Raw genomic sequence first — 24,556 nt, 5'->3', positions numbered from 1 at the left:
AAAAAAAAAAAAAAAAAAAAAAAAAAAAAAAAAAAAATCTTCTTCTGTGTCCAGTTAGCTTTTTGAAATGAGGAGCATGTGTTCAGAGAAATATTGCTGTGCATCCGATAGGTGCCAATCAGAGATATTAATGAAAGGTTTAATGGATATTCTGTGCTGTGTGAAGCTGCTGCTGACAAAGTCAGCTCAAGAGCTTTCAGCATCATAGGCAAACCAGAATTCTGCAGCAAAGAAGAGATGAGTAGAGGGGGATATGGTGTGTTGGAATGAACCATGGAGGTTTTGGGTATAGGGATGACAAAGGCCCAGCTGGTTTACAGCAAGATGATGAGATTGGGTGCAATTTTTATGGCATGTGTAAGCTTATGTTGGATTTGTGATTATTTTTCTTTTTTTTGACAGGGTGTATGGAATTGTGATGAGGTAAAATGGTCTGGACAGAGAGAGGCCTTCTGAGGTTATGAAAAGCTGTGGGAGGTTTTGGAGGCTGTGAGGTCTTCCCAAGCCTTTCTGCCCAGCCCAGTGGCCTTGCTGCCCTTGCACAGTGCTGAACTGTTCTCCATGGTCTCCTCTCCTTTCAGTCACTCCCCTCCTCACTGGGTACCTGGCTCAGTTCCCCCCTCTCCTGCTTCAAATTCTGCCCCCTTGGCAGCAGCAGAGAGGGCTGGGGAGACAGGCTGGGCTCCTGCTGTGGGAGAGTGCTGCCCTAACTCATCCTTTCTGCCTTGCCCTGAGCACAGTCTGGGCTGTACTGCACACAGCCCTGTCTGCTGGGTGATTGTGTCTCACACAGGACCTGTCCCAGAGGGCCCAGCAACACTTCAGATACCCCTGGCTCTCCCCATCACAAGTGTCACATCTTCTAATGCATTTAGCAGCTGGGGAAACAGTTGTTTCCTGCAAACACTTGGGAAGTTACCAGTCCCACTAGGTGTAATAGCTGTGGTGCCACAGATTAATGATGGGGTAGAGATGTTCAAAGTGCAAACCTCTCAGTAAAGGGGCAAATCCTACATTGCCTGTTGAAAATGTCCTTCAATTTCACTGAAATTCCCATACATGTAGATATCGATTGAGGCAGCTCCCTAAAACTCAAAATATAATTTTTTTTCCTCGGGAGACCTAAATTTCCAGGCTTTAACTACATTTCAAATGTCAATAATATGAAGAGGCATAATAATGAGGTGAAATACAAAATGGTAGTGTTATGAGACATCATTCAATTTTGATATCCTCTCCCCTTCCCTACTCTGTTTCATCTCTTAGAATAGCAATTTTCTGCAGATTTTATGGGACCTACATTCATTGGGATCTATTACAGGTTATAGAATGAGAAATCTCTTAAAGATTAATTGAAATTCAGAGAATAAGAATGTGTAGCATGTACTATAAAACCACTTGAATCCTCTTTTTTTTTCATTTTTGATCTAAGTTCCACACTGAATTCCTTAAAATAGCAGCCCCAAGGGTACCCACAATTAACCCAATTGATAAATGAAATGCCTTGTTTTTTAAAAAAATTAATTCCTTGTTAAATACCTTGCTGTGTATTTCTTCCAAATAATTCCCAGTCCTTGGCCTTTCTACATTCAGGCAGCACCAGCGTTGCTCTTTAGCAGGGGTTGCTGGGCTTGTGGAGAAATAGAGCAACAGCTCATTTTTTCATCTCATCTTCCTGTTTTGTCTCTGTGTGTGAGAAGACAAAACTGAGAGGTGGGATTGTTGTCAAGGCCAGTTTGGGTGGATGCAGTTTTTGTTTTAGTTGGGTGACTCACCTGTGTAAGCCAGGAGAGCCCCTGGTGTGCTGAGATAAATCAGGAGAGAGACAGGAGGAGATACCAGGGGTTTGGGACACAAAGCTGCTTCATTTGCTGCCTTGCCCTTACTCTTCAGACTGCAGCTCAGCTCTTCTTTGACTGATAAAGCATTTCTGCAGTGACAAATCCTCCTCACAGCCGAGGATGTGTCCGATGGTTTCATCACTCTTGCCATGGTTGCTGGCTCCCTGGGAGCGCTCAGCCGTGTGCAGGCACCTCTGCTCCAGATTAGCCCTGACACTGACTGGTGAATTTGGGGAATGTTGTCTTCAGCCCATGTGTGACAGAACTCCAGAAGGACAGTATAAAATCTGTGTTTTCTGATTTGGGCTTTCCAGTGCCATAAACAGTGACATCATTGTATATACACACAAATATATAATGATGAATACAGCAAATGCAGTCTTGCACATTGGCTGGAAAATACATGCTCCAGGCCCAGATTTAATAGGAACTTTCATATTCCATTCTTGGAATATAAAGCCAGCATTTTTGTCTATTTTGACTTTTGCATTAATAAAATGAGGTCAGGAAATCTGTTAAAGTTTATCTTTAAAAATGTTTTCAACCCAGTCACCTTGTTTTAAAAATCATTTCCGTTTGTTATCTGCACATTTAGTAGATTGTGTTTCCTCGTGATTGAGTCTCTGAAGGAAAGCACTAACAGATTCCTGTAATTGATTATGCTTTAATGATACATAATGGCAAGTTCTGTTTTCCATTATTGTTACCCTACACGCTGAACTGTAACTGCTGAGATACCAGAATGTAGATTGATATACAATTGATTTAGTAACATTTTACCGGCTGAAATGTCCTGCATGAACTAAAACCGTGTCTCCAACACTTCAGGAAAAGTGGCCATTCACACATCCAGGGCAGGCTCTGTACAAACCTGCAGATGGTCAGTTCCCCCAGCTCTGGCAAAGGACTGCTGGGGAGCACTGCCATCACTCCTCTGGGTTTCATGGGCGATTACAGATGGGAGCTGGCTGTTCTTACTTTGCAATGTTTTGCTAATTACATTCTTTTCTTTTTGCTTGTCCTTTTTCAACAAGTGGTCCACTGCTTCTCCCTCCCACTGCCACCCCTGCAAACCCTCAATGGTGAAATAAGGGTTGATGATCCGAAGGTGTTGCTTTTCTGTCTGATTGGTATTACCTAATTATTTATGGATGTCCCCTGATGGCATAAAACTCCACCCTTGTGTTTAGGTGGAAAACTCGAGAGCAGGGATTGCTTTGTGTGCCTGCATGTGATGGTGTGTGCAGTGCAGGGCAGTGAGCACAGCTGAGTGCTAATCCGTGGCTCCCACTCCCTCTCTTTGCTCACACCAACAAATGGTGCAGTTCTGCTCCCGCTTAGCTCCTCGGTGTGGCCCCTGGACATTTGGCCTGATCTAACAGAAAGGTCCCAGGGAAGTTCTGGTGAGTGATCCAGCACACAGAGCTGGCCTACATGGGAAAAACAAAATTTGAAAAGTTAATTTGAACATTGTGTTTTGCAGGTGCAGCAAAAAGCCACGGAGCTCTTGTCTTCTCAATAATTATAGAATATGGAAACTTAATAGCTAGAACATTATAATGATGTAAAATTGGTGATGCATCTTGAAAACACTGGATAGAATCACACAGTGTAGGCAGAAAAGGTACTGACTGAGGCTTTGCTTTTGCCTTTTTAATTTTCTTTACTGAGAAGATGATGGTACTTAAAGCTTGCAGTTATGGCAAGTTGTGCAAACAAATTTCATTTATTGTGTTGCAAGTCAGCAGCTATATTATCAAAATCCTTTATTTTCCAGAAATTTAAATTTAAGCTTTCTCATAACATAGACCATATTAAGCCAGTGATCATTCTTAACCAAAATTCAGGGGAAAAAAAAAAACTTGTAAAACTGCTGTTTGGACTTGGTGAATGTCAATGTCTGGCAGAATCAAAACACTTTCCAAAAATCTGGAATAATTTTGTATTCCAGTTTTAAAAATGAAATTTTAGCTTTAAATTTCGCTTTAAATTCTGAAAGCTAAAAAAAGAAAGTCACTTCTGAAGTAAATGGACACTTGGGTAAGCTGAGCTCAAATGCAATGACTTGCCACCACATAGATTTTTTGGTCTATTCTCTGCTACATACATTTTGTAATGTTTTAAATTACGTCACTGTATGTATATGTATTAACATTCAACACTTGGATTCTGTTTAATATACGTTAAATATTAGTTTAATGGCTTTGTGTCTGACACTGATTACAATTCAAATCCTCCTTGCATGCTGTTCTGCTGATAGTAATAGCAGCATTTGTAATGTTCAGTCACTGGCACCTAGTCATAAACAGTAATATCAATTAATATATGCTTATTCTTGTGTGGTTACTCTGTGCAGGGATTAATAGAGAAATTATTTTTACTATCAGAAAACCATTTCAAAGAGATAAGAATGGCAAATGCAAAGCAGATGAAGTAACATTAATGGCCTTTTCAGCAGTGATATTTGAATGTTTGTAGTGTCTCACAGCAGTTTTGGAATATAATACACAATTTAATTTCCTGTATATTTGTGTTGTAGAGGAACAGTTTTTGTATTGTGAAGGAAAATTTATGCTCTAGTGCAATGTATTCTCCGCTCAACCCCACATTGCAAAAGAAACCTCTACACATTTCTTTAATTTAAGAAACATGAGTTCCTAATTAGTTATACATAGACAATGGAGGATTTTTCCAACTGCAAAATGATTAATAATACGTAATTAAAATGGAACCTGGATCAAAACCTCATCAAGTCTCCCTAATGCCATAATACTGTACCTTTTCCTAGGCAAGTGAGCTTCCCCCAGGGGATCTGAATGATTCTCTGGAAACACATTCCTGCAAATGCACTGTCTAGTCTCATAAGGAACTTCCAAAATTTTCAATTGGGGAACTTTTTTTTTTTATATTTTCATGTTAAAAATATGTAACTCATGAGAGTATAAGTAAATTTTGGTAAATTTGGCCAAATGTGTATACAAGGTATGAACATGCTCTGTTAATATGTTTTCTAGTTGGAAGTCAGGTGTAAGTAAACAAGCACACATGAAGAACAAATCAATATTAGTCCTACAGCTTTACTGAACATGTTATTAAAAAGTGTACAATTTATTCCTGCCAGATTAAAACAGAAATCCCACCTACTTGCCTCTAAGCAAAGATCCTAACAAAGCACCCATAAAGCGAGAATAAAATCTCTTTATTCCTTTACTTGTTAACCTCCTCACTCCCCCATTCCCCAGTTTTGCTATTGAGGACTCCCCAGACGCTCAATTCCAGCCCAGAGGGCTGCAATGGGCACGGCAGAAGAGCAGGTCTGGGCTGCTTTGTATCCCAGTTCTTCAATGGGAAGAAGCACCGTAACGCTGGGAGCCACTAGATGCCACTCTTGTCTCATCCCAGTACAAGCCTGAGAGTATTTATGGCTGTTTAAAAAACCTGACTGTGCCCTCCCACCCCCCAGGTCCCTTTAAAGATGTTCCTTTCGTATTTCAGATATTTTTTTTTCTCAATTAAACTTACAATATGACCCTGTTGTTTATAGTTTTCCTTCCCTCTGCTGTAATGCTACACTTGTTTATAAATATTTCAAAGCTATTTCTAGACAATATTTTTGTTGCTGGTCTCTTGCATAGCTGTGTTGTGCTCTCATTTTTCACTTTGGGTGGGATTCCCAAAATTCTGACATAAGTATTCATCTATGTTTGATTGATTTCACAGCCACTTATGGTGTAAGAACCTCGAAATCTAATTTTCTAAAAAATTCTCCTAAGAACTTCACCTTTGCATTTTTTTTCTATATCAGATACAGTAGGAAGGTCTTGAAATTGTTGTTTTCTCAGATTTTGCCATTGATAACCTTTTTACTACATTTGTCATGGCATTTCCAAGAAAGCTGCCTCTCTGTAGATTCCTCAATTTTCAGGATATTCTTAGCCAGGTAGTTGAGGAAGAATAAGTGTAAAAATGTTCAGGTTATTTAAGACAATAGAGGAAAAATTTAAAAGACAAAGCAATCCCTACAACCTTCAACATAACAAAATTATAATCTTCTATCTGCACAACAGTAAACTTAAATTTCTTTTGTTGGCTAGACTGTTCTCTTGTTTGTGTGAACTTGATATAGATGTTGTGATTTCAATACTGTTTTCTATACAGAATCAAATGCTCTTTTTCAGTTTTTAATGAATTCAATGTAAGCTAAGTATATGGCAGCCTGAGCTGATGAAGTCACTTGCTTGAACGATAGATAGTACATACTTTGTAGGTAACCTGCAAAAACTTGTGAATAACATGGCTGAATAATGATGAAAGATTATAGGCCTATAAAGACCTCCTGCACATTCACTTAAGTTAGATTAAAATTTATCTGAGCATTTTCTTGCACATGTGGAGTGCTGTGAATTAATACAAAAGTGCAGAGGGATGGATCCATGGAGAAAACCTTTTGTTCTCTGCTCAGTTTCTTAGAGGTGAGGATTGTTGGTTGAGATCTGTGGAGAGAAATGTGATTTTGGAACATCAAAATGTAAGAATAGAGGGAAAAGATGTTAGTGCATTAAAATATGTCAGTAAAAAGGATTATTTAAATACAGTAGAGATACCTTTATTGAGAGTTGATAGACTGTATGCCAATAAAAACTATTATTCTCTTTTTAAGAAAAAACCCCAGAACTATTAGTGGTTTATGGAACTAACAACCACACTGCATGCAGACCAAAGTCCAGAGCTAAGGTTGCCTGTGGAACCTTAACTTTATTGCTTCCATATCTCTGAATAATAACTGCGTAACTTGAAAGTTCCTTTTTTGTCATTTGCAATGGAATGATTTAATTTATTTAAGTTTCTGTGATGAACACTTAATGCCTTACACATGTATGGAAGGGTATGGTCCGTGACTCAGCGCCTGAGTCTGTAGCAGCAGCCTGTCTGCACTGCTGCACTGAGGAAGCTTTTTGTGGTCATTAGCAAAGGCTGACCTCTCTGTTTGTATACAATGTCTTGACCATGCAATTGTTGAAGGGCAAGTTTAGGGATGTGGTTAAATTAGTCTGTAATTTTATTAACTCGCTGGGGACCACTGTAGTTATTTATGAAAGGTTGCTCTGTAGTTCCGTTCTCCTCTACTATCAGATCTTTCCTTTGTAATCTCTTCCCAACAAGCCCCCCATTACTTCCCTTTCCTATGATTATTTAGTGGTGGTGGTGAAAAGAGACTCTGTGTCAGCTTTTCTGAAGCACGTCCTCACGGGGTGTATCTGGAGAATATAAACCCCTCACAGAGCTATACTGGCTCACAGAAATGGGAAAAAGTGCTGAGTTTCCTCCTCCCCAAGGGGCAATGCCTGGCAGTTCCATCTGTCAAGAGTAATTCCATGCCCTTCCTTGGAGAGCTCCATGTCAAGGGTTTGCAGATGCCAGTTTTGCTCAAGAGCCACCATCTGAAGGATCAGCAGCTCCTGGGATGGGCATGCATCCTCCGACCCCACAGCAGCTCCCTCACACCACATCCATCTCCTCCCCTGTGCTTCCTGAGAAGTGTCCATCTCCCATGGGACCCCTGCTGCCCACAGTGTCCATCCTCACCTCTCCCAGCAGCTGGGGGGCATGAGGACAGCGCACCCCCTACATCTGCTGTTGTCATTAAAACCAAGAAGTGTGAGTATCCAGTACAGTTTTCCTCTCTGGGCTGATCTTCAGGTGATGTCTCCTCACCCTGACATGGGCACGCTGCCGGTGTCAGGAAATGTCTGGCAATAAACGACCTTGCTCGTTCCACTTTTGGGATAACTAAAAGGGGAAACTCTGTTATGGGGCTTCCAATCCTGTGGCTGCACCCCAACTCCTGCAATATTTCTTGCAGTCAGGAGAAGCGCAGGCCCAGCTGGGCCTGGGGGCAGAAGGAGCTGCCTGCAGGGCAGGGCTGCCTCGGTGGGCTTGCAGCTGGATCTGCAGCAGGGGCCAGGCCAGCACTGGGGTGTTCCTGTGGGAAACCTCGGGCACAGCTTGTAGGGAGCCCCAGAGGGGGAGAGGACTGTGCCATACAGGGATGAAAGGGTGTCTGTTGTCATGGTGGGGGCTCTGTGCATATTTTCTCCCCTAATTAACTAGGGCTTTTTCCCTTTTCTTCCAATATTAAGTCAGGATGCTTTCCTCAGATGTAGAAGGGCAGACATTTTGAAGGAAATTAGTTTTAATCTAATAAAGTCTGTTCCAGGACAGAATTTGCAGTAAGCATAACCTTTTATAAATAAAACTGAAAAAGTAAAAAAACCCACTAAATTTAAGAGAGTGTACGTGACATGCTTTTTGAGTAGATACTGGGACAAGGAGGTTTATTCCTCCATTAGTGTGGTTATATAACTTGGAGGCCAATAAGTGCCAGATAAATATGGACTAAAAATATAAAGTGTGGTTAAGAGAGAGGGTTTTTTTCTGTTTTTACATCCCTACATATGTTGAGCCTCATTAAAAAATAGTTACTACAGAATAAGAACAATAAAATAATCAATGTGCCTATGGATATAATCAATGATTATATGTCTTTTAGCTGAAAAAAATAATAACCTTGATAGAAAGGGATTAGGGAGAATTTGTATTAAAATCAACATAATGATAGTTATTATCAGAGTAGGAAGTTGTGATTAGAATGAGGAATGTGTTACGAACACTTTTAGTGTTATGATGTGTCATTTACAATACAATTTGTTTATTCATGTTTTTTTCCGTTATCAATGTACGGAATGCTTCTTTTTAGTGAATCACAGTAAGAAATGGGTAGGTCAGGACAGTTTAAAGGGACCCTTGTAACTTACTTTTGGGTAACATGATTAGAAAAACGTGACTCCAGGGTTTCTCTGACATCCTTTGTGGTCTGTGTGGCCAGCCCCAGGGCCATGAGGAAGCTGCTGGCTGGGGTTTTGATAGCAGGTGATCTGTGTAGGATAAGGCTGCCTCCGAGGTCATAGGCTCTCCTGATAATAATTCTAATTAACTCAGGCACAGTCCTGTGTAGGCAAGGTAACAGCTTCCAGTTCACTTTTTTTCAGTCTCTGTATTAAGGGAGTTGCTGCCCTGGCTTGTGCTATACAGCATAGTTGTACTTAATCACAGCAGAGGTCACGCCAAATTTAAAGCCAAATGTAAGGTTTGAGAATGAGAATTAAATATTTAAGTCACCCAGGCATTTATTTTTTCCATTTCACTTATCTTTTCAGAAGGCATGTGGAATTTTGGGCAGAGAAGAACTAAAGTAATAATTCCTTTTCCCATGCTTTATTCCCTATATCACTTTTTCCCTCTGTCATCTTGCTTTCACTTAAATTTAATTTTAGCATGGTGAAATGCACACCAAATTCAGAAACTGAGCACACATTAGGAATGTATTATTCTTGCTGATTGCAGGTAAGTAAACACCAGTGAGGGACTGTGCTTGCCAGCCCTTTCCAAAACTTATGTTTGAACTTGTGGAGCCATGCCAAGCACTGATGGACTTCAGCTATAATTAAAAGCTGAATTTCCATCAAATTTTGCTAAGGTTCACAGAACTCCTCAAGCAAATGTGAGCATCATGGCGGTAGTCTGAGGATTGATTTATTGTTGTGCATCAAACTCTGAAATGGTTTGGGTTTCATGTTTTCAGCATTACAAGTAAACTTGGAAGCTCTGATCCTGACGCATAGTCAAGTGCAAAATCCGGAGCGAGCCAGAGTAGAAATCAAAACTGATTCTTCTCAAACCATGCAGATGAAACCTGCAGATTTTTTTCCTAGAAGTCTGTACTGTGTGCCTTTCAAAGGACTGATAATAGCTTGTTCTTATTTTACAAATATAGACAGATAAGAGTTGGCAAACACTCTGGTGAGAAAGAAAAGAGAATGAAGGAAAATAGGTACGAAGAAGCTCTGAGCCAACCAGCCCCAGAAACATACTGTGAAATGATATGGCTAAAATATGTGCATGGTAAATAGTGTGACATTGAAAAATGAAACATTCAGTATTACAGCCAGAGGAGAAAAATGCCAGCTCCAAAATTGGGTTCTGGCAGTATGTTCAGAGAGTCAATAGGCATATGCTTGATTGCAGTTTGGGTGGAGAGAAAGGAGATTCACAAAGCTCTATTTCAGTTCTTTCTGTATTTTCCCACACTATGAATTAATCACATCTAATACTAATTATATACTTGCAACATTCTGAATTCCTGCATAAACTGTGGAAAAATGTGGAGATGTTTCCAAGACTGGAGCAGCTCTAACAATGAATCCCTCTATGTGCTTTTGCAACTGTTTGCTGTGCGTCATCTTGAAACCCAGTTATGTTCTGCAGATTTACTCTTCTGTACTTTGATGGTGATTTACACTCCTAGGGAAGCAGTTGGGTGAAACCATGTCTCAGAAATGTGGAAGCTTAATATAAATAAATTAGACCCAGGCGCTTGATTTCAGTGAATCACAGCCTTTTGACGTTTATAATTTCAACACTTGATTGTCCCCAGCTACTCAACCTCTGTGACTCATGGTGATGCTTCAGCTATTGGCTTGATAGAAAATGTAAAACGTTAAGTTGGGGTTTTTTAGCTGTACTAGGATGCTAAAAGATCTGGATCCACACAAGTGGGACAAATTCATACATACGAAGAGCATGTTAGGAAACTGTCTAATCATTCTGAATTAATGATGCCCTGATTATCTTGCCTGTGACCATGAGGTCAAATGAAGAGTTTTCTCCAGGCTTTGAGATACAGGCAGGTATAATTCTTTTGTTGCTGTTGAAAATAGAAGCGTGGCCTGACTACAGAGGTGGCATTATTTCAGGAGGTAAATCTGAGAGAGTTCAATTCTTCATGTTGCTAGGGTTGCTCTTGCCTGGAATTAGACAGTGTGAGAAGGCTTCATCCAAAGGGAACCCGTTAGGGAGCTGAAGTGCTGGGATCAGGAGGGGCAGGTGCACCTCGGGCATGGGCAGTTGGAGCTGCTCTGTGTCAGGGTGGCCTGTGGGGAGCTGGGCAGGGACTCTGGAGTGCTGCTCTGTGCTGCTCAGCTGGGACACATCAGACAGAGCATCTGAGGGCACAGAAGTACCAGCAGTGCTCCGAGGGGCAGGTAATGCTGTGGGGGTTTTTCATCAGGCAGTTTCAGTTCTGCAGGTATGACAAATGTAATAATTCCCATCTTGCAGCTCAGGAATCAAGACTGATCTCTCTCATGAGATATATATATAATGCTGATTTTTGCTGACTTTTCTTCCCTGCACTTTTAACAAAGTGATTAAAGAACAGTATCTAAAGAAAAATGGAATAAGTTTCAGCAAGATTTTGTTGCAGAAATATGTAGATAAGCTTGATTTTCTGATTTGAAGTAAAAAATTTTGCTTTTGGGGGCAGGAAAAATTGAAGTGGGAGGAAAAATTTTGAGTTTCAGAAACAAGATTAAAATTTCACAACTTCATTAACCTACTAAATTGCAGTTAATAGCAGAGACACAATTAGTAAGACTCCAATGAGGCTGGTGTAAAGTAAGGTTCTAATTTTTTTCTGATTTTTTTTTACATCTAGCAGCCGGGTGATAGATACATTTACTTCTTCAGTTTCCTCTGAATTTATTATAAAGTAGATTGAAGAAGAATAGAAACAAAAGAATGAATAGAATAAGAAAATAAGAAGGGTGAAGCTCCTCACCCGTCATCTTGCAGCACTTCAGCAGATCTGCCCAGTGTGGTGAGGTGTACAAAGGCTGTCTTTGGAAATACTCTAAGGGTTTGAGAAACAAGAATATCAGAGCTAATTAGGAAAACATTGGTGAACTAATCTTGCTGCTTTCCATGGAGACCATAAAGCTGGCTGTATTTGCAGGCCTGTTTTCTTTTTTGCTATTTGATAGTATTTGCCTGCCTTTTAGTAATTACTGTGAGGCTCAGGTAGGAGAAACCCCGACTTAACATCTGAACTTTGGCTGGATGATGCCAGTGTTGTGTGTGGGTCATGAACCCTCAGCACTCTGATTTCTCTCTAAATGTCCTTGGTGCAGAGCAGGCAGGTGATTTGCTCTTTGGCCCCCTGCTCACAGGAGAGCCTGGGAGCTGAACTCTGCCAGAACAACTGCTATGGAGAAGCACTAAAAACCAGACTTAGTTCACCTTCTCTGGCACAGTCACACACAGGATTTGGGGAGTGGGTATTAAAATGTGCAGATGCAAACCTTCCTATTTCTTCTGTACATAAAAGTGGTGTTGTATCAGATTAGCCTCTTAGTCATGTATATGCTCCAAGACAAATGGACAGCTATTGTTTTCAGCTGCAGCACCCACCATTCACATCAAAGTCTCTGCATAGCTGCAACAGAGATGAGAAGCTTTTTTTAATCGAATGTGTCTCATTTCCTTTAAGTATTTATGGCTTGTCACTGTCAAACTGAACCCAAGATGCTGACAAATATGCAAGTCATTTGTAAAGCAGTTAAAGTACAGGATATATATATAAGTAGAGACATTCTTCTGATTAGAAAATAATCTTGTATTAATAATAAGTCTTCCTGTTGTAAAATTCTTTCTAAATACAGTAATATTCGGAATGGGAATTAGAGATATTTCAGGGATGACATTTCATTATTTCCAATCAGCTTTACTATAAACAAACCCTGCAAATTTTCGGTGTCAGCATATAGCTCAGGTAAAACTAAGCTCATATTTGTGCTCTGAGTACCTGAATGTTTGCTGAGGATTTATTCATGGCATATTTCTGTTTCTGGATGATGTGTGTTACATTAGGCATTTTGAATGGTATCCATTAGCATAAGCCTTTCTGTCTTTGAAAGTATTTATGTCACTAAAGTTTATAAGTCTGTTTTAGGTCTCCATGTTTGTTTAAAGTACAGATCAGTAAATGGCTGAGATGTGTGTTACATTTCAGGGTTTCTCCATGATACGTTGTGGGTATTGTTGTTCAGATGCCTGTGTGGTCCAGTCATGCCATATATTATTTCAAAAAAATAGCTAATGACAAGCTATCGCCTAATGAAGTGCTTTCATGGCACCTTATTTAGGAGGGAGGATCTTTTTTTCTGGCAGTTGGAGGATTTTGTAACAATATCTACTGTAATTTCTCCCTTGGAATCTACAGAGTAAGTCATCTGTGCAGTAAACTTATGTCCAGGAAGCCTGAATTAATAACCTCTGGGTCAGCTTCACAAATTTCTCATTATTCCAAATACCTTTTCCTGTTGGCTAAGCCTTTTGTTCAAGATGACACTGAATTGCAGTGGTTATAGATGGCTTATGACCTGGAAATGGCTATTGGCAATACAGGTACATTTTGTCACAGACTTAAAATGAAGCAAGCATGGGAGTAAAAGACATTAAATGTTGTAGTTATCCATGAAAATAACCATTACAAACAGTAAATTTGTTTATATTTTTATGAATATTGTTTTAGCTGTGGCAATAAGCTCAGAGCCAACATATTCAAAAGGGATAAATCTTTTTTATAAGGGAGTATATTATATTAGCACTAATCTTTATTCCTACAATAAATATTTAAAGGCAATGGAGGATTTTCCTGCCAAGGATAATTAACAAATTCATATAATTTTTTTTTCAGCTCTTTCCCTTCAATGTAGACAAATGCAGTGGAATTTTTATATCTATATTTCATCTTTTCCATTAAGAAGATAGTAACAATTAAGAAAAAAAAATGCTATTTGCCCTTAAAAACGTCATTGTTCAGATGATGTTCTGAACAAAAGGTGCAGGATCTCAGATAAACATCTGGTAGGAATGAGGGCTTCTTCATGGTTTTTGTTACATGAGCACTTCAGACTCATTTGTGACTGAATGATACTGTGTTTTCTCTTGTTATTTTCAATTTATCCTTTACCAGAGAGACAGGAAGGAGCGGTGAAAAAGGAAATTAGGATGTTTAGAGAGAGCAACTGGAGAGAGCTAAAAAATGTTTTTTAAACTGTTTAGATGTCTGAGAGGCCCCTGTGTGTGTGATCTTTCCTGCTGAGCTGAGGGAAATGCACAAATACAAGATGTACCCAGGCTGGGCTGCCCCTGGCTGCTGGGGACATCCTCAGCTCTCAGCAGATGTTTCATGCAAAGCCCATCTTAGGAATATTTCTTGGATTCTTCAGAGTCTTTGGGAGATGTTATCTCTCTTGCATCTTGAACCTAAACTCCTGATGACTGTAAACAAGACAGAGCAAGCAAGCTGGATTGTGGGCTAGATGATTCATAACCAGTTATCCATCCCCCAGATGGATTCCAAACTAGAAATTTGCCTCTGGTTGACTTAATTTGCCTGATCAGCTTTTCTACAAGTGTTTATTTGTTTTAATTTAGAATAGATAAAATTGCCACATGAGCTAGAGGTGGAACATGGAAATGGTGGTAGTGTTTCTGAAAATCTCAGTCGTTTCTGCAGTTGCATTCACAGTGTCCCTCTGTGCTCTGGTTTGACCATAACTCTGAAGTTGTGTGTAGGATTCCAATAGCAACACAGTCCACAGCTCAGTGAGTATCCCAGTAAATTGTTCTGTGAGTATCTGAGAATTTAATATAGTGAAGAAATAGTTGTCCAGACTCCAGATAGTTTCATGATGTTGCTCTGACAAATTCAGTTTATGTAATGTGTTCTTCTATTGCTGCTGTTATATTTATCATTGTTGGCCTGTCTTTGCTTGATGTGAAAAATGGTTAGAAGTTGAAAACATAAAAGAGACAGCTTTTGTATTTCATAAACTTAACTCTTGGGCTCTACCACTCACTTATTCTCTCAAGTTCAGGATGGGAATAGTGTGCAGATGTTCATTTTACCTACACAGATATTTTTCAATATCCAGGTTCTTAACTTGCCCCTCTTTCCAACCTCCTTTGTGTCCCAGCTCTCTCCCTAGGGCAAATAAAAACTCGTATTTGATGTAAACCTGCCTCAGCTGGTTTATGTGGATTCTGAATTTCTGTATCTAGGACTCATGCTTGCTGAATGGAGTCAAGAAAAAAAAACAGTGAGTGTGACATGAAAAAGTATTTTTTTTGTGTCTTTTTTAAACTTTATTCGTACAATCAGTACAAAGCAAAATTGTAAAGAATCAGAGAAGTGTACGTGCATACTCTGTGATACCCTGTGAGATGATTTTAAACCCTTCAAACTCATTTTATGAATAAAATAGATGCCATTGTACTTCCCCCTTTACTCTAGAGACATGTGTTTCTTTTATTAAATTAACTCATCATCATGGTTTTGTTATTTCAACTGTGGGCTTAGCTGACCAAATTTCTATATTGCTTGAGAGAGTCATTAATCATTTGAAGAGGATTTGTATATGTTCAGTTGCTCAACATCTCATCTCTCACTTTACCCCCAAATAAATTCAATAACGTTGCACGTGTTCTTTTGCTTTCCTTTTTGCAGTCAATAATATTAATCTAACCTCCTGTGTGTTGGTGGGTGGTTGGAAGTAACAAAACAAAGATGGGATTGTGGTGAGCACCATGAAATTCTGTTCTGTTCTAGTTCTTCACTATTTAATTATTTTGATTATCCCCTGTTGGTCTGAAAAAAATAAATCTGGTAAAGTACATGTTTAATTCATCATTCAGGGCCACGGTTAGTGTTCAAATGTTGACTGCTGGATACGAACTGCTTGTTACTTTCTGTATTTTTGGGAGCAGTTATGAGCCCCCAGCCCAGCCCAAGGTTATAGACAGGCTGTCCTGTCCCTGAGCATGCCATGCTGGGGAGGCTGCGCAGCCCTTGCTGAGCACAGAGCAGCAATGCATGCGTGCTTCAGACTGAGGAGTCTGGGTTAAAGTTGCTTCTCATGGGACGCAGAGATGATTCAGAGCTTGAGAAATATTTTTTTCTCCCTGCTTGGAAGTAGGAATAAGGCACTTAGGGCATGTGATTGTAGAAAGGCACAGAGAAGTCACACAACGTCTCTGCCGGTAATTGGAAGCAGCCTTGAGGTTGTCATCAACCTGGATGTGTCAGATGAGCTGAATATGCACAGAACGACACTGATTTCACTTTAAAAGTTTTCATCTTATCTGTGAAATAGTTTGCTTTTCTATCTCTATAGCACGTTTTAAACTGCATGGATGGTATTTTTTTAATGCTCTATATTGAGCACCATTCACTGGTTACCCCATGGTAAAATGAAAAACATCAGAATATATTAGTGCTTTGATTTTGAAGCAAGTCTGCCATTTTGCTCTTCGCTTTTACAGAATTATTTTGCAAAAGTTGTTGATCCTGCTTGTTCATTAGCTTGGTATTAGCGGTAGGGCTTTAAAGAGAAATGAAGAAATCCTGTGGTTCTAGCTAGCAATAAAAATGGTATTAAAATGAATTAAAATCTTGCAGGGGTTTTTTGCATCTGTAAGGATACACATATGGTATAATTTTTTTTAAAAGGTCAGCCCCATAAAACTGGTTTGGGGAATATCTGAGTTGGTGGAATTTAGAAGAAAGGCATCCTGTCAACCTGTTGGCATGTGTTTTGCTTAATCTAGGTGTTCTGCATGTGTGATTTGGCCACACCTATGTCAGTGGGATACTACTTCTAACCTAAAAATAAAATGAGACATAGTGAAGGCTTTTAATGCTCTGAAAATATTATGAATCTAATAATGGCTTACTGTGTAACGTTTTACCTTGGTTTTCCTAGTTTGAGAAGAGAGGATCAACCCTACTGCAGGATGGAAGTAATTGTAAGTTTGATACAAGTGTGTTAAAAAATGTTTTAGTATCCTCAAGCCTTCAGAAGTACCTATTAGTCTTCCCTTGTTTTCTTTGATCTTGCAAAGTTTGTCCTTTTGGAGTGCCAAGTTTTAGGCTAATTGCTGCTACTTCCAAAGTATTGTTTGAATAAAGCCCAACAAACCTCTCATGTTTATTAGTAAGAAAATCGAGCCCCTTCTAATGGTCTGTTTCTGAATAGGAGCAGTAAGTATAGACCCTCATCCATGTCCATCAGGAATGGGAAGAAGCATCCTCAGCTGCAGCCCAGGCAGCTCTGCTGTGCTGAGGCCAAGGTGGAAGAGCAGGAGGGAGCTGAGAAGGGGCTGCCCCAGCCCCACGAGTGTTCCTGTCCTGCTCACACAGCGGGGTGTGCAGGAGATGACAAGCCTTAGCAAGGGCCACACTGCCCTACTGCTGGATTTGCCAGGGTGGATTTTTTGTCTTTTCACCCTGTCCCAGTGTTGGACAGTGACTGGCTGCAGGCTTTGCCTGGTCACTGGCTGGGCTGCAGGCTCCCTGGGATTGGAGGTGATTCTGTGTGTTTGAAATGCTCAACCTCCACAAACGCACAGACCCTACAATTCATTGTGTTCTTGTTGCAAGACAATTCACTTAAGTCATTAAAGTCTTGTTTAATATTGCTCTAGAAATTTTCATTACATTTATTCCATGGTTTGCTGCATCTCTAGGATCATGGTCCCTGGCTCTGAACATTATTCCATGTAACTGGAATCTTTTTAACCTACACACAATGGGAGAAGGGAAAAATTACAATGTCACCAGAGTAGGGATTTGTTCTGGTCTTTAGCAGAAAGTATTCCTTAGATGTTTCTTATGTGTATGAAAATGAGCACACTGAATATTTGCTCTTCTTAACAAAAAATTATAGATATCCAATAAGGGTTGTCAAGGTGTCCAAAATATTAAACTAAAAGCCTGTTGCATAAGTGTTTTCTCCTTCCTTGTTTTATTTACTAAATTTTAGTGAACAAAGAGTTTTTGTTCAGTCTTGTGACACAGAAGAGACTCGAGAACTTTTGCATGTAAAAGTAAATATTTTTGAAGTTATTTATCTGTGAAGGAAAAGGAGGCTTCATCTGAACCTTGTAACCTAAAGTCATGTTTTTAACTTTAATGGATGATTTAAAATAGCCATCATAATAACTTTGTGCATTCAGTGAATCAGTTAATCCTTACAAGTCTGAGACCTTCATGTCTTATCAATTTACTGCTACAATAGGTTTTCTACTATAATGAAGAATTATTAATTTATCCTCTTTTATGGCAATTTTAATAGGGTAATCATATTGGGACAGAATGTATAGCCTGGGGGAAAGTCATCTTAGTTTGATTGTGTAGAAAACAGATCAGTTGTTTTTTCAAGGATGCAAGTAATGTTTCTGTACTACTTCCATAATTAAAGTGGGACTGATGACAACTTTTCAAATCCCAGGTGTTTTTTGAGCCTTGCTGCTGAATAAAGACATACAAAAAGAGGGGGGGAAAGTGCTGGATGTTCCTACTGAGGAGAAAGGAGGAACCTTCAAAGAATAATTGGAAATTATAAAGATTGTCTCTTACAACAAGAGATGCTGTCTTCTCAAACATAAAATCTTTTTAAAATTCAGAAGTTTTTATTGAATGAGGCACTTTACTTTTATGACCTTTTATGCTTGCTAAACAGAGCAAGTTATTGAATACAAGAGCTTTAATCATATGCTTGAAAACATAGATTCTCCTTACTGGAGAACTGCCAGAAGAGATTTTTTTGAGCCTTAGAAAGAGATATGCATTCAGATGTTTGTCTCTTCTTTAACTCAAGTACCAGAATGGAGATTGCTGTCTCCAGTGTGTTCTTAGCAGGACAGCCTCCCTCAGAATGGATAACTTTCCTTGTTTTGCTTATCACATATCATGAACCTTTCTGGTCTCCTTAGAGATGTCTCTTGTTTGTCAGTCTTGAGAAAATAAAATATCATCTTTTTTGTTGAAACTCTGATGATAATAGCTATTTTGTTGCAACTGTAGATGTTTCAAATACTGTGCAATTCTAGCTGTCTGTGCTATTTCATGGTAGGTTGTGCTTTCCCCTTAATTTTCCATGTTATTTGTTGCTACTTCATTTTCTCTGATGCTCTAGTCTTTTGAGACTCGGTGTAAATGCCATAAACTTTCCTTAATTTAATATCTTTCAGATACATTTGGCTTTCTGTTTAGACGAGCGTAAAGTTACAGAAACACTGTGAAAATGGTTCTTGAGTAGTTAAGAATTATCAGTGTAATCCCAATATTGCTCTAATGCTGGCTCATTAGTGCAAATCATTCCCATTTACACCTTTCTGGTCCTCATTGCTCTGTGAATGAGACTTTTTTTTGCTGTCTTGGTAAAAATAATTTCTAGAGCTTAGAAAAGAAATATAGCAAACAAAAATTGTGGCTTGCATTCTTTCATGCTGTTAAAACCCAAAGTACTTCATTCTAAAATGCAGTGATAAAAAGCGATACTTGTTTACTCCTATGCCAAATACTCTCTAAGTTGCAAAGGCAGTTTGCATTATATCTTTTAAGTTTAATAGTAAACATTTGCATTTATATCAATATGCTGTTTACAGTGTTAACAAATACTTGATAAAATATTTAGTCATCACTGGATATCTATTTACAGAATGATAAATGTAAAAGGCAATATAGAACATCAGTCTTGTGCAACACTGCAGTTATGTGAGATGTGTGCAATACTTTTCAACACTGCATCTAAATTACTGAAGTTTTGTTTCAGACAAGTACCTATTGTTATATGGTCCTTGTTTAGCTGAGACATCATGCCAAAATAAATGGCTAAGCTGCAATAGAGAACTTTGAAGAAGTTTCCTTCTTACCTTGCAGATCACTTCTCACCTCCAACCTACTACTGTGGTTCTCATTGCAGGCCACAAACTTTGCACTTCCCTGGTTTTTCTATTATATATTTTGAGCAAATTAATTTTTTTCATAATTAACATAAAACTTTGGCAGCCATCCTAAGTGAGCACACAGAAAGTGTTTTTTCCTTGTGGCTGAAGGTATCTCTGTTTTAAAACAAACTTGCTTTTGCCTGTCAGCATGAATGATGCTGTAAAGCAGTTTTGTGATCAGTTCTGTAACAGCCCTTTAAGTCTCTGTCTCCTGTGATTACAGGGTATGGCAGAGCAGCCCAGGGTTCTGCAGACTGTCAGCAAGAGGATTATTTGGGGTGTCTCAAATATGGTCAGCTCCCTGCTGGAGCAGAAAGGTCCAGTGCTTGTTCTGCTGGATACTGATCCCTTTATATTGGCTTGCACTAGGAAAACTTTACAGGGATAAAACTGAAAACTGATATTTCAGTTGCCTTGTCTTACTATTATGATACAGTGTGGGCTTTCAAAGTGTCAGCTCAAACATGCAGAATGATGCAGATACTGCAAAGGAATGTACAAGCAAAAAAACCCCAGTGTATTTACTTGAGCAAATCTAAATGTACTGAAGTCTAAAAGTTGATTTTTAGTTCTAATGATTCATGTAACAGCTGACATGAAGGAGATTTCCTCACTGATCTGCTGGTATCTAGGTAAGGTTGGAGTAAACTCATCTGTTGGACAAGTCACAGTAGAGCTGAGTCTGCTGCTAACCTGGATAATTATCTTGTTATTTATTAGACTAATAACTTTCTGGTCTGTTATATTATGTGCACTCAGAACTCACCTAGTTAAGGTTATATCAAAGACTGACCTCCATTGACAAGATTAAATTGAAGTCACTTTCTCTAAGAGCTTAGGAAGAGTATTTGTGTTGTCAGCAAATAGGACTTTATCCTCTTTCCCTTGGGCTTTATCTCAAATGCAGTGTCAGAATGCCAGATGGATTTGCTTTCATATTTTTTCTTCAATTTTTAATATTCTTTCTATCACCTTTCAGCTGTCAAGCTCAATAATTTCCTTGGAAAGGAAGAGCCCAAAAGAAGCCATTGTATAACAGCTCTGCTTAAATGCTCATCTTTTTCAGTACTATTTTTGAGCTGCATACATTACCTGATTAATCCTTAGAACTTTCAGGACTGTCTTAAATATGCTCTTTTTGTAGGCTTCTCACTTGCAAAAAACCCTCAACAAGCCAAAGACAAGCCCCCTCAACCCTGCCCCAACCAAACAGAAAAACCCCCAAACTGAACAGGAAAATATTAATAATCTGTAATAATATAAGGACTACTCTATGCTACAATTAGCTTTTAAAAATCCCAAACATAAATCATATTATTGTGTATACACTGGTAGAATTGAGAAGAAAAAATACAGACTCCGAGAAAATACAGACTCAGGCTAATAAATCAATGAATACTAAATCAACTGAAGAAACAATCAGTCCTAAATATCCTCAGTTGTAAAATAAGTGGTTTAATTTTTCCTTTTTTTTTTTTAATACAGCAGATTTTAGTAGTTGGCTAGCCTTGCCACTTACAGAACTTGATGAAAGAGGTTGCCTACTAATTAATTTCTTTGGAAAAGGAAATAATCCATGGAATGAAATTAAATAATGTTTGTTTAGAGTTGATTTCAAGTACATTCTGACATCCTTATTTGAAATTTGTCCATTTTCCCTTCCATTTACACAGTACTATAAAAGCCATGGGCAAAAAAAAATTTACATCCTTGAAATTATCAAGTCTATATATATGTGAATTTCTGTAGAAATTATTCCATGGTACATACCTTAAGTTCAGTTCAAGAAGAACAGTATATTACTGCATATTATAGTACAGAATACTTTATCCTCAAATAAACATAGATTTATGTTTAAATATTATATGCATTTAGTCTCAAATGGATATTAGGGTAGGAACTCGTATTTAAATTAATATGATTCTTCAAAGACACTAAACTTTGGCCTCCTCCAATTAGGAAGCACATCACAAAGTGTTGCCAAGGGTTTAGGTATTTAAGAGGTTAAAAAATAGGCTGTTCTGTTTGTTGCTTTCAAAGCTTAGTAAAATTTCTGGTTAAACTAGGTCATAAAGATATCAATAATTTTATCTAAATTGCCTTTCCTTGTCTAGTTATAGTTCTGTACAAAATAGGCCAAATACTCTTCAGGAATCTTTAACAGGCAGACAATTATTTCTTGTTCAAAATAACTCACTCTTAAGTTTATATATCCAGGTTAAAGTATGCATATTTTAGAAGGCCAGCTATGATGTGCATTTCTAAAATTCAGTATAAAACAAATAATTTTAGGAAATGTCAGTTGGTACACATTGAGTACACATCTACAGCTGTAGTTAGTACTCCTGAGAAGTAAAAACACTTTTAGTTTGTCAGGGACTAAGTTCAGCACTGACAGCAGTTCTTGATCTGGTGGAAGTAAGCTAAACAGAACTCATAATTAAGTCATCATCCAGAAAAATATTTAAATTTAGAAAGCTTTGTATTAAAAATAGTACACATATTGTTTATGATTAGAGCATTTCTTGGACTGCCCTTAATAATTTCAGGGCAGCCAGAGAACTGAAACAATATGGGGCTTTCTTGAGGTATATTGATAAATCTGTTTTCATAAATGTACCTGTATGAAGAGTATAGAGGGAATCTGAGAGAGGATAAAGATTTCTTGTTCTAGCAGGAGATGTTAATCTGTGGATTGATAGATGTACTAAACCATTCAAACCTCATTTTGATGCTGAACGTGCGTTCTGAATAGGGGATGTGGGTTTCTGTTGCAGTATGAATACTTCAATGCTGTGCTCATAAATGAACGAGATGAAGAAGGAAACTATCTGGAGCTGGGGAAGGAGTTCATCCTGGTGCCAAACGACCACTTCAACAACTTGCCTGTGAACATCAGTCTGAGTGATGTCCAAGTACCCACCAACATGTACAACAAGGGTAAGAAAAGAGCTGCTTTATTTCATCATTCCACTGGCCAAACGAAAGCAAACCCTTACTTGAAAATGAAGCTGTAGATTACTTGTGTATTATCTGTGTTTTCCAGTTGGCAATGATATTGACATTTTCTATGGAAAAATGTTTTAAGTATGACAGTTCTGTAATATCTTTTGTTTTGTGGCCGTTTAGCAGTTTAATGAGGTTAATGATTTGCATATGAGGTTTGCATGAGTTCTGTCATAGAGTATGGCAGAATCTGTTTATTCCAGTGAACTATTTTCCAGAATCTTCTAATCATTTGAACAGAGCTTACATTGTCACCAGTTTAATTCTATCCTTGCTGAGATTTAGAATTGTCTTTGAAAGATATAGGATAGGTGGAGGGAAATATTTCATTAGACTTTTAGCTTTCAAACTTCTGAGAATATTTCTAGCAGTATGTATGCTATTCTGGCTCTATACACAAACTCTGCTCTGATTTTGCAGATAGTATTTAGAAGGAATAATTTCTATTCCCCTGTTTGATGTAAGTGCACATTGTACTAGTAAACAGCAACATTATGTGTTAGAAGTGATGGACTTGGGTCTAAAAATTTGGAATGTAAACTGAACTCAAATATACATTTACTCATTTTCCTTTTGCCACTTCCCTTTAATCAGACAGCAGGAATTTGTATTTTTGCAGTGTTTATGCAGCACCTATTTATTTTTCTCAAGCCAGTAATAAAAAAAAAAAAAAAAAAAATTAAAAGCAAAGTGCCAAAGTTTCCTAACAGTATCTACAGTATATTTGTCATTGGTCTGTAGAAAGCTGCCTAATCTCCTTATCTGGTTCCTCTTCTGTGTTTTAACTATACTAAAAGACATCTAAAAGGACATTAAATGCTTTCCTCTTAATACATTCCAGGCCAACAATTGTGGTAATTCATGCAAGGATATTGTGTAATAAGGCGAATTAATTCAGCTAAGTTGGTCTGGTAAGAGAAGCAGTGGATATGGCAGCTTCTTTTCAAAGTTAGGATTCTGACTTGAGAATCCTGATAAACCAAAACTCCTACAATAGTCTTAAACTGGAGATGAAAAATAAATCTTCCTAGAGAGTATTTGAAAGGTTGTGAAATGATTAATGCAGGATATTTTGAAAAGACTTGGAAAATGCTTAAAGCTTCTAAAGATACTAAATGACTTTTTTTGTGCAAGTGCTAATATTTATTTAATCAAGCCTGTCTATAAATTAATTCATTCCAGAATTGCTAAGGAGGAAAAAGAAAAGGAAGGAATTTTAGAGGTCAGGCAACAGTGTTTTTCTGGAGAAGGAAATTATCTTGAGTAGTTAGAGCAGTAGAATTAAAGAACCGTCAGGTATGTGATATGTGCTTATGCTATGTATTGAATACATTTTATATGCTGATTATTTATAGTTAAAGGCCAAAGTTCAAGGGCTTGCTACATCTTGGCTTGACCTCTCATACAGAATTTTCTGTAGCTATGGGCAAGATGGAGTTCTGTGATGATTCCTGTTTCTACTTTGTGTAATTCAGACCATCCAAAATTGTCACTTTATGCAGCTGCAGGAAAAAAACCCCACATTTTAAAATCATTTAAATGTATTCCAACAGCAGAAATCTGGTTTGTTACTGGCATTTTCCTTGCACATGGACATAATAATCTTGTTTGGACCCTATCAATGTTTGGAAATGGTCCTCTTACCAAGCAGAGAACTGTACACTTAAATTTTTTGTTGCCCTGTTCTGTAATGCAGAGGGGTGATAACAAGTTAATTTAATCCTAACCTGAGGGTAGAAGCAGTAGATATTGATAGGTTTACAACCAAGTGTCTGCAGAATACCATGTCTCTATAAAAGGCCTGTTGCTCATTTCCAGGTTATGTTTTATTTTATTGAATTACTAGGGAGAACCACAGCCAGAACTCACAGTTGAAAACAGACAAGTGTGATCACTGAATAGTTAAACACAGAGCTCTTGAGTCAACATAGGAAAAAAAAAAGAACCCTATTTGTAAACTAATTCTAAACTTTTTCCTTAACTTTGGTTTTTTTTAGTTGTACAGATATTGATAACTT

At 38.2% G+C, this 24,556-nt stretch overlaps 1 protein-coding gene across 4 annotated transcripts in view; it reads left to right on the top strand.

Annotated features, from left to right (window-relative positions):
- The window catches only part of CACNA2D3 (calcium voltage-gated channel auxiliary subunit alpha2delta 3), a 394,439-nt gene that overhangs the window by 134,085 nt on the left and 235,798 nt on the right, over window positions 1-24,556 (top strand). For all 4 annotated transcript variants that reach the window (XR_005258491.1, XM_038149689.1, XM_038149687.1 and 1 more), the window contains one exon: window positions 22,310-22,472. Coding sequence is in view for 3 of the 4 variants with exons in the window: in XM_038149689.1 (XP_038005617.1) it covers window positions 22,310-22,472 (163 nt within the window). In the remaining variant the exon portion in view is untranslated. The remainder of the gene's footprint in view (window positions 1-22,309; window positions 22,473-24,556) is intronic.

The sequence above is a fragment of the Motacilla alba genome, chromosome 12 (assembly GCF_015832195.1).
Source record: "Motacilla alba alba isolate MOTALB_02 chromosome 12, Motacilla_alba_V1.0_pri, whole genome shotgun sequence".
NCBI lineage: Eukaryota > Metazoa > Chordata > Aves > Passeriformes > Motacillidae > Motacilla > Motacilla alba.
The sequence above is the reverse complement of the archived record's forward strand: the minus strand, read 5'-3'. Positions and strand labels throughout refer to the sequence as shown.